Source organism: Armigeres subalbatus, chromosome 3 (assembly GCF_024139115.2).
Source record: "Armigeres subalbatus isolate Guangzhou_Male chromosome 3, GZ_Asu_2, whole genome shotgun sequence".
Classification (NCBI taxonomy): Eukaryota; Metazoa; Arthropoda; class Insecta; order Diptera; family Culicidae; genus Armigeres; species Armigeres subalbatus.
In genome coordinates, this window is record NC_085141.1 from 233,266,739 (window position 1) to 233,284,316 (window position 17,578).

The 17,578-nt window shown below is 39.8% G+C and overlaps 1 protein-coding gene across 3 annotated transcripts in view; it reads right to left on the reverse strand.

Annotated features, from left to right (window-relative positions):
* The window catches only part of LOC134220868 (uncharacterized), a 59,700-nt gene extending 42,122 nt beyond the window's left edge, over positions 1 to 17,578 (reverse strand). The window contains exons 1-2 of one of the 3 annotated variants that reach the window (XM_062700027.1): positions 17,104 to 17,578; positions 4,498 to 5,182 (exon numbers count right to left, since the gene is read on the reverse strand). In XM_062700027.1, coding sequence (XP_062556011.1) covers positions 4,498 to 5,081 — 584 coding nt within the window. In that variant the 5' untranslated portion in view covers positions 5,082 to 5,182; positions 17,104 to 17,578. Of the gene's footprint in view, positions 1 to 4,497; positions 5,183 to 5,306; positions 5,327 to 17,103 lie in introns of those variants that run through there. The other 2 variants (XM_062700030.1, XM_062700028.1) reach the window with 2 other exon arrangements.

The window sequence follows — 17,578 nt, forward strand, 5'->3', positions numbered from 1 at the left end:
GCATTCGTATATCATGAGGCTAGCACGATGATACTTTTATGCCCAGGGAAGTCGAGACGATTTCCAATCCGAAAATTGCCTAGACCGGCACCGGGAATCGAACCTAGCCACCCTCAGCATGGTCTTGCTTTGTAGCCGCGCGTCTTACCGCACGGCTAAGGAGGGCCCATCCATCGTACACACCGCGAAAATCGGACGACTGCGGTGGGCCGGGCACGTAGCCAGTATGTCGGACAACAATCCGGTAAAAATGGTTCTCGACAATGATCCGACGGGCACAAGAAGGCGAGGTGCGCAGTGTGCAAGGTGGATCGATCAGGTGGAAGATGACTTGCGGACCCTCCGTAGACTGCGTGGTTTTCGACGTGTAGCCATGGACAGAGCCGAATGGAGAAGACTCCTATATACCGCACTGGCCACTTCGGCCTTAGTCTAAATAAATAAAATAATAAATAAACATACTGAGCGACTCATCTCCCAATCCGCATTGGATTTTGTTAGAAATGTTGCCAACTACCGAGAATGCCCTCTCTGGTTGAAACGAAAAAGGACGAATGGTTCCAAGACCGTCGAAAATCAGTGTCAAATACTTCCCCGTAATCTCTTCCGATTCATTGTAGGAGAATTCCTTACGGATTGTATTCAAGGATCCTGGCGTCAACGTATTTGCCACCAGCAACGCAAGTGTTTTGCTTTGCTACAGTCTCTTCACAAGTTGTTCTTTAACCGATAAACCAGAAAAAAATCAATGATCATTTCTGATTAATTGCTTCACGGAAGAACTATTCAAAAAAGCAAAAAGAACGATATATTTGGATCGTCTCTCTTGGATCCATTCCTTAAAAGCATCGAAATAGTGGCGGAAATATCTGTGGCTTGATTTGATAATAGTTCCAACGTAAATTGGAACGCCACGTCGGCTTCATACAGAGTGCAGAACTCACAGAGCAGTAGTTCCACAACAGCTTGAACAGGATCGAGGGCTTGAATTATTTCAGCGTGCCTTGGCATCACCACTAATTCAAATGCTTTTCCGAAGTCAGAACAGACATATTTTTGCAGAAAATCGTTTTTCATAGGTGATCTACGGAAAAGAACTACTACTTCTAGTATCGTTTTCAAAATTTCATACATTGTGGGAAAATTCTGGACGATATCAACAATGTTCATTGAAGAAAAAGTCAGATTTTTTATACTGACTGCAAAATTGTCAATATCGAAAATACCGGTATTTTCCGTCTCTAATACCGGTATTTTCGGTACCCAAAATTGGCCGGTAATACCGGTATTACCGGTTTCGGTACTACCGGTTAGACCACCCTACCTGGCACACTACATTGACCAGCGAATAGGAAATACAGTTCAGTGAATGCTGAGGTAGACAGAAAAGGAGATTAAAGCGAATAGAGGGGATCACAAAAGTTTCCTATAGGGAAGTTGAAAGATAATTGAGTTCTTTTCTAGAGTGGACTTTAAACGAAGCAGACGGTAGTGAGCTTTATAATTCATAAAAAGTTTCGAGGTTGAGAAGGGGTGGAATAGTGTCGTTTTTTGTTAAGGGGCAAGTAAAAACAGAATCAGGTATGTTCGCCGACAAGTGACAAGTTTCTGTGGATTGATACCTGTGAATATCTCCCGAGTAAAGTCTAGCTCCAAGGTCTACGTCTGTTGGCCCTGCCCGTCCGACGACCCTGAACCTTGCGCCCATCATCCAGAACCGCTCTCAGACCACGCTCGTCTCCCCAAGCAGTCATCCTAACCGTGCATCGAACTGTCTGCCGGCCGGCCAGGTATATGTAAATGAACTACACTGACGCACACCCACACAGCGTGTAAAATTTTGTACTGCAATATTGTAAACACTGAGCTTTGTTAATTACTAGCACATATCCGAGGTCTGATCTACATAACATTCCAGCCGACCTTTGGACCAAAGAGGTTCTCCAGACCCAGCTAGCCGATAAAAGAGGTAGTTGTGAGACATACGGCGGGTCGTTGCTTAGCCAAGCTTGCCGAGGCCTTTGTCCTGGCAGTCCACGTGCTGCTCATCCTAGCAATTACAAATGGCCTCACAGACCACACCCAACGCGATGCATACCCCCTACCTCACCAGCACTGCATATTGAGTCGATAGGGGAAATGTAGATATTTGTCGACAATCGATCTCACGAAAGCTTTTCTGCAAATATCACTTGAACCCAAATCGAGCCGATACACGATTCCCCTTTGGTCTCATCAATAGCCTCGCCACTCTCTCGAGGCTGATGGACGAAGTACTGGGGTACGGGAAAATTTAATCAGAAGTTTTCGTTTACTTTGACGACATCGTCAGCTTTCTTGTATTCAATAAAGTAAGCCCGTTAGCCCTGCCCGTTGTGATCTGATATGGGTGTAAATATGATGTACACTAACGACGATTAATTAAAGGACGGAGCTCATGCGATTAATTTATTAGATCTAAGAAAGCTGCTTTCTGGCGCGCCCGACCCATTTTGATCGGGATTCTACAAAGAGCGGTCCCGAAGCATGGGAGACTGGAAGTTCAAAGCATCCTGTGAAATTTTCTCGTGAGATGCTGAATTTGGTTATGAGCTGTTAATGATTCAAAATACACTTGAAAAGACTTACAAAATAAAGTTGACCTAAGACGAAGTTTTCTTCATAGTACAAAACATAATCGCCTGGCGTCTGTTGGAGTAAGCGACGGTTGCAGTAGAAATTTTCCTGTAGAGTAGCGTCTTTATCGATTTGGCTGTTGTCGGCAGAAAGTGAAGTTTTTGACACAATTCTTTGGTTTTGTTTCTGTTAGTATTTGATCTTGTTTTTGTCAGTCATTGGGAATGATATCGATTTTTTCCGGTCCGCCATTTGGTACAAAAGAAGGTTGATCCGAGATTAATTTTCTTCAAAGTGCAAAGCTTAATCGTTTGGTGACGACAGAAAGCTGCCCTTTGGTAGCAGAAACACAAGCACGCGTCGGAGGGAGATGAGGCAATCAATTTGATCGAATGGATGAAATCACTAACAGCAACCAAGCTACCACGGCGATGCCACCGAAACAGATCTTTTTGCAATCATCCCTTTCTGTCCAGAAAATGCTGGTTCTTTCCCCAATGCGCTTTTCCAATAACTAATTGCAACCAAACTCGATGACCTTTCGGACAGTTTTCGGAATAAAATTTCAATATCGCCACTGCATCATGCGGGATAGTAACAGAAGACATTATTATAATCAACCCTTCCTTCACATAAAACGCTGTTTCGTTCAGGTTGAATGATGACCACCGACGCCGACGACCATCATGGATGCGATGGTTTTACGTTGAAAATGCTACCAGTGCCATCGTGCTGCTGTTTCCGCGCTGCTGCGCCGCTCTGCATGAAATCTTGTTCGAACTGAGGATTAAATTCAAATCCGTTAGTTGCTAGATTTTGATGTCTGTGCTTGCGATGCATACATGGGATAGGTTGTTTTTCTATTTCTAAATTGTTTGCCAATTTTAAATAATAAATAGTTTAAATCTGTATTTTAGAAGCGTTGACTTATCCTTGATCAAATGGTATTAAAGATTTTCGCAATCGCAAAGTGTACCCCAATATGGAAAAGACAAACGTAGTCCTACGTCAAAATGTCATGGAATGTCATGACATTAATGTCATTTGACACTAATTCGGCTCTAACGCCGCCTATTTCAAATTTAAGGGCTATATGTTTATATAAAAAACACAATTGAAATAACTTGTGAAAAAATTATTATCAAATTTGTCCCATGACATCGAAGTGCCATTTTCCATCACTGGTCCAGAGGGACGATGAAATTCGCTACATTCTTAAGAAAAACTACCATTCTAGTTAAGGAATCAAATATATATTTTCAAATCTCATACTGTCCAGATAAATAGATAATTTTAAAAACTTGTTTCAATTTAAAAGCCGAGTAAACAAATATCTGAGGCTTCTTATTATCGTCCACTTAGTGTGCTTTTATTAATTAAACAAAATATTTTGAATAGTAGCTTGCTAATAAGCAATAGGGTTTTTCCATGAGCATTCAACCACTTGAAAATGCTACTAAGTAACTAAGGGCTATGATTTCAAATCTGGTAGATGGCTGGAATTGTTTTTTTTATGTGCAATTCCACACTGCAAACAAACTATGGAACTTCGGAATCCTCTCCGCTTAAGGCCGAAGCCTTTGTGTTATTTGTAAGAAAAAAGTTTGAATATTTTTTTCAGTCATTTGCAAAAAAGTAAAATTTATCCAAATGCTACCAAAACTTTTCTTGAATACAATGCGTTACGCGAAATAAAAATAAAATCTTGCGGTAAGAAATATCGAGGTGATCAAACAATGTGCACTTGGTCTAAGAGATGAATGCGCGGAGAGATATAAGCAAACATAATCAATCAAAAAACTAGATTTATATCGATACATGATGAGAAACTCTCGAGCAATTACTTGCAAAACAGTCAAAGTAAATCAAAACATACGTTACCTGCTTGACTCATTATGGAAGTCTCCTCCATCCGTTATCTTATCACTCACACCCATGTTTTCGTCGTTTTCGGCCTTGCCCGAAAGGTGATCCCCCGGCTGATCGATATCTTCAGCCACCACCGAGTGACTATGCTCGCGTAAAATACCAAACTTATTTACCCGTTTATCTTCGACCAAAATTTCATTGTAGAAATGTTCAATCACTTGCACTGCGTCATCCATTTTTACCTCACTTTCCGCAGCAGAGCTAGCAGACACTTGGCGTTCAACTTCCGTCTGGTGAGGCACTTGTTCATCACTCGCGCTCGCCGGGGCTAAGTGGCTGAGCGAACTGCTGAATTTAGACAACGTCGCAGGCGAACTTCGGCTGCCTTCATCGTGGCAGCTCAAAGTTTCAAAATGCTGCGTTAGTTTAAGCACGTAGGAAGATTTCACTCGGGGCCTGGTGCCCGGTCCGCCACCGGCTGGGAAACGTTTCTTCACTGGACTATCTCCGGGCGAGTCGCTTCGCGGGCTGTCTTCGACGCAAATGCCACTGTCTCGAGAAATACGATTCGCTTTGATCACGCTTGGTTTGCTCATTATTTGCAGCAATTAGCTCGTGCACCAGTCGCAGGCGCACACAAACACAGACACGTGCGCTCTGGAGCGACGTAAGAGCAGAACTTTTATCCCGGCGTCAACTGGCGGAAAAACAACAGAGAAACTGGTGATTAGATTTCATGTAATGGGGCATTAGTATATGATGTCGCGTCTTCGCACTAAGCAGTAGTGCTGCGGCTGGTGGTAGGGTTGTTCAGTGCTTGCCTTAGGTTGAATAAGAATCTCATTCTAATCCATGTGAAATCATTTTCTGGTGTACGGCAAGGTCTAAAAATCCGTTGGCAGTTGAAGCATATCTGTTTTCCACAGGTCTAGGTCGAACTATGATTAGGAAGAATGCTATAAGGATATGCAATATGGGTAATTTGTTGTTATAGCATAAAATCTTATAGATAAAAAAGCCAAAACTATTTAGCATAGTAACTGATTGTAAATATTTTCAATAGTATAGCTCTTAGCTTGAAAATCGCTCTCACAGACTGAATTCTTAACACGGACAGAACATTTACACAGAACCCAGAGAACCAGTTGAGAATTGTTTGCTTTTGAAAAGTTTCCTTGCGGCAATCGAACGCGAACCATCACGAAGTATCACGCGTACCATTATCAATTGGATAATGAATCCATAAAAAGCTTTCGGATGTTTAAATCCAGCGCGCATTTAGTTTTGGAATTATATAAAAAACATATTGAAACAATCTCACCAAATTAATCCAATTCCGGGATAAATGAACTAAGGGGAAGCGAAGATCACTTCTAGTGTCCACGAACAATTCACTCCACTCTTCCAGAGCTATTCTGAGCAATTTGTTATTGATGCATGTATATCTGATATTATCATATATTCTTCTTACTGATATTACATCCCCCCCTGGGACATTTCATTCAGCACTTCCCTAGCTATTAACTGCAAGGTTTCCAAGCCAAGGTACCATTTTTGCATTCGTATATCATGAGGCTAACACGATGATACTTTTTTGCCCAGGAACCGGGAATCGAACCCGGCCACCCTCAGCATGGTCTTGCTTTACCGCTAGGCTAATGAGGGCCCATACACAAACGATTTCGTGCACTCAATTAAGAAAAACAGTTTAATAAAGGTCACCAAACGCCCAAACTGAAAACTTTAGATCACTTTAACTTTTTTTTAAATACATATGCAAAATATAAACATCAGCCGAATCTATTTCTTGTGGACGAACAAAAACGTGACAGCAAATACATAAGCAATTATCCGCGCGCATGGCTTGCCTCGATCCCTTAGAAATACGTTCATTCTATTGCCTTCAAAATAATCTTAAAACTTTTAACAAGTTTGCCAAGATTGATGTAGAGGCTATTAGTATTGTGTGTACTCCGATGGTATCTCGAAGTGTAGCGTTTGCTTTGCTTATTTGAACAATTAGAATTACGTTCATTCTATTGCCTTCAAAATAATCTTAAAACTTCTAACAAGTTTGCCAAGATTGATGTAGAGGCTATTAGTATTGTGTGTGCTCCGATGGTATCTCGAAGTGTAGCGTTTGCTTATTTGAACAATTAGCTGAGATCGAGAAAATCTAGATTGCTTTGAGAATAGGTCGTATGTGCAAACGAGAGATTCTCTTTGATCACGCTCTCTTTCGCTAATATATCGGCTAGTTTTGCATGTTTTGCTACATTTCCACTTCAGCAAGATAGACAAAGCTATTGTCTTTGGATATCTGCCAAGAAATTCGTAGTAAACTTTTGTATAGTTTCGTAATAATCAAAAGAGAATAGATCCAAAGAGAGACTCTCTTTTGCACATACGACCTATTTTCAAAGCACTCTAGAAATATGCAGTCCAACTGATGTATATCCTTAAATTGATTATTCCTATCTAAGCGTGTATGTGCTATAAATAACTTTATAGCATTCGATATGTCAAAAGATTATAAAATAAACAGACCGATCTCTGTCGGTCTTTTTCGCATTCCATCATCCAAACGAATAACAACGTTTATTCCAACGCTCCTCCGAAAACCATCATTTTATTACCGCGATCTTCAACAGTGTCTAGTTAGTTCCAGAGTCGACTTTGTGCTTCCCTAAGCTCGTTTCACGTTTATAATATTTGGCGACGAGGAAAACTGGTAGGGGAAGGGGGGGCAATATGCCCTAGCTAAGCAAAAACTGCTCTATTGTCTTATTTGTAACGCTATTCATGGGTATTTTTACATTATGCATCAGTTAAATAAGATAACTAGTTGATGCCATTCAAAAATTGTCAAAAATCTCAATCATATTGATAATATTCACATTTCAAAAAAGTGGTGATATTCTGTTGCCGGAAAACTCATGAGGCAAAACGCCTTTTAGCTGGCAGCTCCTAGGGAACAAAGTACCACGCGTCGGCGAATCAGCATTCTAGTATGGATAGCGCGTGGAGACGCAAGTACTTTGTAGGTTATTGCCACTAGGGCGTTTTGCCTCTTAAAAATGTTAGATGTTTCTTCAAAATGTGGAAATTTTCGGTTTTTCCGACCTTTCCATGCACTATTTTGAAACTTTCTTCGCCTATCCTACATAATTTAAGATCTAGTTTTGTTTCGGACATCTTAATGACGGTAAATATGAGGGAAACCACAGAAGGCGTTTTGCATCGGGGGGGCGTTTTGGGACCTCTTCCCCTATCGTGCGCGAGTGTGCAAAAAGTTTTACGGTGCAGAATTGGCCGGACAAAGACAAGTGGGAAGCATAATTCGTCGGACAAGAAGGAAATTGACGCACAACTTACGCAGTGGGAAGCTGATTTTGCCGGAACTACAGTGACAAGCTACAGTCGTGCCCTTTGGCGGCGGCGTGATTTCGGCAGCAGCGGAACAGAAGCAGGTGGTAGATCCCGGAAAAGTTTTCGTTGGGTACAGTGTAAGTAAAACAAAAGCCTTGAAAAAGGCTGGGGCGAGCATTTTGGGTGCAACTAAAACGCCATTTTGAAGCGGCAGAAGAACGCTGGATGATTTTATTGTTCCATGTGAAAACAATACACGGAGAAAATTGTGAAAAGAATATTTTTCATATTGAAGTGCCTTTTTTTATTGTTGAAAAAAAAAACAAAAGAAGTGAATGGATTTTGAAAGCATATATTAATTCGTAAATAATAAGATTTCTTCTTTTGTTTTCAAATAGATTAGCACGACTCCCGGCGGACCGGTCGATTTTTTCCCTTTTGGAATTATAGTACGGAGAATTCCGGTACAGGTTACACCTTCGTGGTTTGTATTCGATTGTGGTAAGTCATTTTTCTTAGCTTTATTATTTATTTTTTGAAGTTTACACCCGTTGAGTAAATCTTTTCATTCATTGTTCGTGAAAAAGTTCACACAATTGAGTGAATCTTTTGATTCGTTGTTCGTGAAAAAGTGCATACAATAAGACAAAAAAAACACACAATTGAACAATATCCTTTTTTTCGCATGAATGGCGGATATGTATTGAGAAAATTAGAAGGGTTTATTATATTTTAAATTGTTGTTGCTAATTGGTGAAATTTTATGGAAGTTTTTTTAGCTCAATTTATGGAAGTATTTTGCTTTTAATGTATTGTGTGTGAAATGGTTAAAACCAATTGAAATATTCGAATTTGTGTGTTTTACGCTATTGTTCAAACAAGATATTTTAAACATTTATTCGAATTATTTTGAAATTATTACCTTATTAAAATACTTTGCATATAGAAACCATGTCGTATGTAGCACCGAACATCGACCCGTACCGCATAGAGCAATCTTTCGCATCATGGTTCAAGCGACTTGGGTGCCATCTTCGTGTCAATAAAGTAGCAGATGCCGACTAGAAAGACCAGATGTTTCTTCTTGGGGGTGATTATCTTTTTGAAGTGGCTCAAAATTTGTACTTTAGTGAACAGTTGCTTGATGATGCACCGTTAGATGAAATGATTGATAAACTTAAACAAAAGTTAGACCAAACTGATACAGCTTTGATTCAACGGTTTAAATTTGGGTCCCGAGTACAGCAACCTGGTGAAACAGCCAGTGATATTTTTTTTTCGCTTAAGCTCCAAGCTGAGTATTGTAACTTTAAAGGTGATAAACAGGATCGAGAGAATTATTTCTACATGGGAGTTAGCTGCTTCTAATGAAAAACATTAACACAAAACAATTCTCTTGAACAAATCGCTTCTATTGTTGGAAGTCGTGGTAACCTTTTTCAACGCCTGGCAAATTTAAATCAAGGGCATGGTCCAGTGAAGAGCCGAGTAGGCTACAGACATTTTCCAGGTGAGGACGAGCGCAATGCAAAACCCTACAATAGGTACAACAATCGCGCGAATCATCGTTCGGAGACTGAACGGGTTAGACAAGAGCGGCACCATGAACAACAAAGGTGGTACCAAGATGCAGTGGTTCACCCGGTGGAACTCAAAAGCGGTAACGACCACCGAGTGTGCTACTATTGTGGAGTTCGAGGACATGTTCGCAGGAGGTGCCCGAAGCTGGAACATTTCAAGAGGAGTCCGATCAACAACATCAACTTTGAAAAAACCTGTGCGAAAAATGACGATAATTTGTCGAATATGATGAGTTGTTGGGAAGACAAGAGTGATGATTCGGATCCTGGTGAATTACAGTGCATGCATGTTTCCTCCATTAACAAAAGTCGTCCATGTTTACTAGAACTGGCTATTCAAGGCATCAATGTGCAGATGGAGATTGATAGTGGCTCCGACGTTTCCATGATTGGTAAGAAGCTATTTTTGGCTAAATTCAATGTTCCCCTGGAGGAAAGTTTTAAAAGTTTAGTAGTGGTAAACGGTTCTCGATTAAAAATCGCTGGTGAAGTTATTGTTTCGGTTGATTTTCGGAATAAGAAGGCAAAATTGAAACTTTTAGTTTTAGATTGTGATTATGATTTTGTTCCTTTATTTGGGAGAACTTGGTTGGATGTTTTCTGGCGAAATAGTTTTGATAAACAAGTATCTGAGAACAGAATAATTGAACGCAAAAACAACTTAATGAATGTCAAGACAAAATTGTCTGATATTTCCATTAATGAATCATCGACTCCTATTGAAGGTAATGAAGCCGAGTTGGTTTTAAAAATTGACACACCTATCTATAGGAAAACTTTTGACGTTTCCAATGCAATGAGGGATAATAATGCTGATATTTGTTTGCGATTCCCTTTGGAGCAGTCAGTTGCTGATTTGAAAAAGATTGTTAGTGCTTGTGATGCTCCTGCTGTTATGGCAGAGCAACCAAAACAGATGATTATCTTGAAATGGACTCCTTCCACAAAACTTTTTGGTAGAATACACCAAGGGTTTTTCTACTACAAACATCACGCTCATTTATTGAACGATGATGACTTTTCAAATTGGATGGAAGTTGAATGGATGAAAAATAGAACGGAATGTGAAGAATTGATAAAACTGCTGTTAGCATATTTGGATAATTTTGGGTTTCCAGACAGAATGTCAGGTAATAGTCCGTTATTCAATCCTCATGATTTCAATAACCTTTTTTAGAGGCAAGGAATATGGGTTTTGGACAGTCTTCCGTATAACCTTGCTATTAATGGCAAGGCGGAGAGGGTAGTTCGTATGGTTAAAGATGTAATGAAAATGTTTCTACTTGACCCAAAATACTTAGGCGCAAAACTGGAGGACCTAATTGGATTATTTTTAATAAATTTAAAAAATTATATGACGATGGAAGGATTAATTTCTTCTAGGAATGTTTCAGTATACACTTTAAAACTGTTAATCAATATGATTAATGTAAAGGACTACAAAAACAATAGTAATGTACCATTAAGTAACTGTGACAATCGTTTCGAAGAAATAGCCAATAGATCTAGTACCGATAGTGGTAAAATGCCTAGTAAAGATCTTTTGGATAGTCTGATGGTAGATGACGCATTATGGTACAAGAACAGCAATCCTCACCATCAGGCTAAATGGATGAAAGCGTATTTTCTAAAACGAGTTTGTAAAAATATTCTACAGATTACATCTGGAAACGGAATAACTACCACGGCGCACCGAAGTCAAATTAAGATCATAGACAATGCAGGCAGTCGTACACGGAGACGGATGGTGGTTTATGTCGAATTTATTGTCGATACCGATCCATTACCACCACCACCTAGCACGTAGCACGAGGAACCATGTAAGGAGCCCTTCCGGGGATTCTCGGAGAGCGACTTGCGAGGACGAGCAAACGAGATACCAACGGTTAAGCCGAATCGAAAACGAAAGATGGATGAACATTTGGCGCTCGATGGCCTGCCGAGGTGTTCGAAGAGAACGCGGAAGAATAACCATAAAAATGAATTTCAATATTTTTGAATCGAAATGAATTTTTTGCAATTCCTGATCATAATACCTGGTTTACAGTTGTCATTTGAGTGATAAAACGGCCTACTTTTCCATACCAACAGAATGGGTGCTTTAATGACCATTATGCAACTCAAATGGGTTGCATAATATTCATTATAGCACTCATTTTGGTGCTATAATGAAAAACCTACATCGGGACAGTAGTTACTTGACTACATTTAGCTGAATTAGTTTGGGTGGGTGTTTAAATAATGTACTCTAAGCGTCTCGTAATAAATGAAATGGTTTGTTGGACATAACATCACAATTTTCCAAAGGCAATTGCATTCTTCGCTTCATAGCTTTTCGAGCTATGCAATTTGGCACGATAAGATGGAATCTTATTGTTCTCTGCCGCAACATAATTTATTGGCATGAATGATCATGTGGAGTAAATTCGATTGTACAATTTTGGTATAGATTTATCATACCTATTAAAGCCCAATTTTCGTCATTGCAAAAAATAGCGTGTGCAACTCGTTGCAAAACTCGATTTTTTCAGCACTCGTAGTATTTATCCAACTCGGCAAGCCTCGTTGGATAAACGTACAACTCGTGCTGAAAAAATCATCTTTTTGCAACTAGTTGCACAAACTACTATTGTTCTTATTGTTAATATTTGTTAACTATATTTTAAAAAAAATGAAATATTATCAAATAACTCCTGAAGAGGGAAGGACTGATGTATATCCTTAAATTGATTATTCCTATCTAAGCGTGTATGTGCTATAAATAACTTTATAGCATTCGATATGTCAAAAGATTACAAAATAAACAGACCAATCTCTGTCGGTCTTTTTCGTATTCTATCATCCATACGAATAACAACTTTTATTCCAACGCTCCTCCGAAAACCATCATTTTATTACCGCGATCTTCAACAGTGTCTAGTTAGTTCCAGAGTCGACTTTGTGCTTCCCTAAGTTCGTTTTACGTATATAATACAACCAGTTTTCCTGTCTGGTTGTCTGTCTGTCTGGCACACATGTTTCACAAAAGTTACTGCAACTCATATGTGACCAGATTTAGTCACAATCAAGTTGCTGCAACCAGTTTTGTCCAACTTGTGCTGCTCGGGAGGAGACAATACGACTCGATACAATAGGCAACGAACAAAGGATCACGATTGGAAGCTTGGAACATGACACTGCAAGTCGACAGGATAATCTACGATGAATTACATCCCCGCATCGTCGACGTTGTAGCGCTGCAGGTAATCTGCTGGACAGGACAGAAAGTTTGGAAAAGTGGGCATCGAGCGACTACCTTCCACCAAAGATGGGCCAACAGAAAAATCAGAGAAACGACTGGTATGACGGCGAATGTGAGCAGTTAGAGGAAGAGCAGAATGCAGCATGGGCGAGATTGCTTCAGCACCGCATGAAGCACAATACAAACGGGCGTGAGAAATACAAAACTCAATCGTTATGATCACCTCAAGAATTAAAAAGTGAATTTACCTTCTTAAACATATTTGAACGAATCAGTCAGAAGGCATGTAGATGTTATTTTACAATACTGGGCTGAAGGTCACAAATGCGGAAAGATGTGCGGCCTACCAAATCCATTGGACCAAAACCCATCTAGCCGAAAGTATCATTCAGTCAAAATAAACATAAGGCCGAAAATGTCGTTCGGCTGAACTGGTCATAATGCAAAGATTGCGTATATACGTATATGTAGGTATTGCTATTTCTACCACTCCGGGTCAAACAAAAAATGTTTTATACTGTGGTGAGATTCACAATTGAAAAGGTCAGGATATGCAAACCGAAAAATATTCCTAAATTAAATTAAAATGAAATAGATCATATACAGAAAGCGTTTTTTGGATTATCTTTACATGTCCATAATATTTGGCATTATTTTTGAACAAAGTAGAAGTATCTAGCGAATATTATTTTCAAATTTCAAAAAAGTGGTGATATTTCTTTGCCGGAAAACTCACGAGGCAAAATGCCTTATAGTTAGAAACTCTTTGGGAACAACGCATCACGCGACGGCGAGTCAGCATTTTGGAATGGACAGAGCATGGAGACGCGTAGTACATTGTGGGTTAGTCTCACTCAGGCTTGCAAATATTCGGCAGCACTCGATGAAGGTGATGTTTTTTTATTTCATTTTTTTATTTTCTTCCATCCTTGGTTGGAGCTGGAATGATTTTTTGACTCTCCCGCAGTCGCACTCACGACGACGGCGGTGAGATTGACCGTAGAAAATGCTGAGATCCATGTATTTCACTGCATTGCCTTTGCCACACTTCAACCCTGGTCTCACTAAGACGTTTTGCTTCGCCGAAATATTAGATGTATCATCAAATTGATATAATAGTTCATTAACAGTAAAACGTGATATTGATAACAAAACATGATATGAACTTGTTTGAAAAAAGAGTAAAAATAACAAGCGAAAATAACAAAAAAATGTTAGGGTTTTATACAAGACACGACCGTTCGACGTAAACTACGTGAAACCAAATATAGTACACTGACAGAACCAATTATTCCGCTATATATAATATTATATATAGGAAAGAAGGAATTATCCCACCGATACTACCACCCAGCTTTAGCAGCATCTCCCACTCTGTCAGGGAGAAGGGACCCCACTGTCTAGTTTTCAAATGTTGGTCTAGAATTGGAACGCGATGCAAAGGGGATGCATGATACATGAAAGAACTGAAATTTTCAATAGTTTAGTGATGATACTTAAAAGTTTCAATAGTACTGGCAAATTGGTGGAGAGTTTATGAATCGATTGAAATATAAATCTTTAAAATTCATTAAAAGATAAAGGACATATTAATGTTACAAATCTTACATGATTTCGTGACGGTCCTCAATTTTGAAATTTTCATTTTACACCCTGTATCCGAGTCTTCCCCTTAGACGTAGTTTACGTCAAAAATGCACCCCCATGAAACGGCTGTCATCCACGATCAACTCGACTGAAGCCAAAATCATGGTGCTGCAACATGGTGCTGCAACATGGTGCTGGATGTAAACATTGCCGGTTAAGCAATAAACACACGAAGTCAGAACAGTCGGATGCGTAAGCGGCATGTGTTGCATTGTTAAATTATATTTAACGAGATGTATTGTTGCGTGATTTTCGACGTTATTAATTGGAACTTTGATGTTGCATGAAGAAGAAGAAGCAGAAAGATGATATTTTAAAAAATTCGCACGGGAAAACATACGAGGATATTTTTGAAACTCTTCTCTGAAATTCTAGAGACAATTTAATTAAAAACGGTAAACAGTACGGGGTTGGACTTTTCTTATACTGTGTATTAAGTATGATAACACAGAATAAAAATTTAAATTGAAATATTTTGCCTATTGTGCAGTAGAAAACAAGTCTATATAGCCCCGTACTGCTTACCGTTTTTAATTAAATTGCTTCCAGAATTTTAAAGAAGAGTTTCAAAAATTTCTTCGCATGTTTTCCCGTGCGAATATTTTTGATTATTATCTTGCTGCTTCTTCTTCTTCATGCAATATCAAAGCGCCAATCGCCAATGCTCTCGCGGCGGTATGAATGGAGCTTGAAATAGGAAAAGCAACACTAGCGCCACCCAATCGGTAGACGGCTTCAAGAACTACATCTCATTTCAGGGGGGTGCAAAAATGCAGTTCAATCATATTTAATTGCCTATTTCCGGGGATTAAACCACCCGACTTGGACATTAATTTACAATGTTGTGAAAGCTCAAATGTGAATATGTACATTATGTGGAAGATGATACATAATTTGAAAAATGTATTGGAGGTAACCACTTTCCCTTCGGTGGGACTGCGGGGTCGTGGGATCTAGTCAAAGGACGTATGTGATTTTGTGAACAAAGTTTGAAACGTCGATTTATCCGATCTGATGGCACTCCCACGCAAACCAACACCACCAACAGGTAGCCGATGGCTTCCCCTACCTGTCTGTGGTGATGGTTCGCGTGGGAGGGCTATCAGATTGGACAATTCGACGTTTGAATCTTTGTTTACAAAATCACATACGTCCTGTTGAATAAGTACCCGAGATTCTTCAAATCATTCTCTTCAACATAATGTACATGTGGGGTCCCGTAGCGTAGTTGGCTACACGTTCGCCTTATAAGCGAATGGTCATGGGTTCGATTCCCAGATCCTCCACCAAACCTTCGTCAGTCGCCAGAAGCGCAGTCCGTACGGTGGCGCTTTGGGGAACGCGCCTCACCGATATGGCTGCCTGATGACGACTGACAAAACAGTTCTTCTCGGAGGCACTCCTCCAACGTACTTCGATTAATGGCAACCGAACAAAGCAACGATCACTGGATTCACCCACCACATGCACAAATGAACACAATGGACACACGATGATATGGACTGGCAACGACAACAATGACGAATTATAGTAGCGGTTAAGAACACAGAGTGCCTACCAAATAAATTTCTTTTCTTTTCTTATTGGCATTACATCCCCACACTGGGACAGAGCCGCCTCGCAGCTTAGTATTCATTAAGTTCTTCCACAGTTATTAACTGCGAGGTTTGTAAGCCAGGATACCATTTCTGCATTCGTATATCATGAGGCTAACACGATGATACTTTTATGCCCAGGGAAGTCGAGATAATTTCCAATCCGAAAATTGCCTAGACCGGCACCGGGAATCGAACCCAGCCACCCACCAAATAAATATACGAAAAAAAACCTGATATACATATTCACATATGAGTTTTCACAAATAAATGCACCGAAATATCATAAAAATATCGTGTATTGACATTAACAAGAACTTATCAATATCTTGAGCTAATAGTTTGGTCTTCTTAATAGCAAAACCTGATATTTTATGATATTTCGGTGCAATTTTTTGTTATTTTTACTCATTTCAAACAAGTACATATCATGTTTTGTTATCAATATCACGGATTCTACTCGGGTACCTTCCTATCTACTATCTACGGTAAATATGAGGACATACCGAAATGGCCTTTTGCATCGTGGGGGGGCATTTTGGGGCCTTTTCCCCTACGTTGAAGGATTTAGGATCTCGAGGGAGGATCCAGTTCCTTTAATTCCTTCCTACTATAAGGCTGAACAAAAAAACGAATTTTTAACTATTTTTCCCAACTGAAATCCAAAAAAAAGCCTTCAGAATGAATAGATAATGGAAAATTTTAACAAACATTTGGAATGGATCTTACCTGTCTGCTAGGGAAAGCTCCTAATTAGCTCAAATAAGTCAAAAACAGGTAAAACTTGTAGTGGACAACAGCAAAGGCAAATATTAAGGTTTGTTTAATAAAAGGCACACATTATATGTAAATTTAATAAGGTTTCACTGAAGGTTTAATATGAGAATTCACACAATTTGTTTCATTATACTTCTATTATGAATAATTATGGAATCTGGATTGGATTTCACTTTTGCTCGTGGTTCCTTAGAACTTCATATCACATAAAAATAAAACACTATCATCAAAATTCCTTTTTCGTTATATACCAAATTATGAAAACCCGATACCCGAATCTTTTGATGACTCATGTCAGTCTTATCACCCGTTGATAGGAACACAAGTGCTAGGCGATGCCCGCTTTACGACACGCTAACTGAACAACCCTAACCACCGAGGCTAACCCACACAGGCGCTCACCACTCACCAATTCGTTCACTGCTGTGCTAACAAAGATTGTTTTTTCACTTATGGTCACGAAATTGCACAACTTGAAACGGAATACCAGCTGAAAACTTGCGCTGCTGCTCGTTATCACTCTTTGACGGTTCCAACTATGTTTGCACTTATGAATCAGTGCGGCGGTTGTGCAACTGCACTTTGCACTATACACTACCACCGGCTAGCGAGGCAGTTCCATACGACGAATAACTGAATGAAACTATTTCTCCATGTTTCGCTTTTCTTGACCGTCGACTTCCTGGTTGATTGCTGCTCATGCGATATCGATCGTGTGTGGCTGCGTTGGTAGGCACCTAAAAGCCTGCAGTGGAAAAAGGTAACACACAGCTCCGAGAGGCCTTCAATCGCGGTCGCGCCGATACTTGAAAAGGCGAGCAACTACGACGTGGTGCGGCGAACTTCATTCACGGGTCGAGAGAGACTAATGCAGTCGGCGGCAG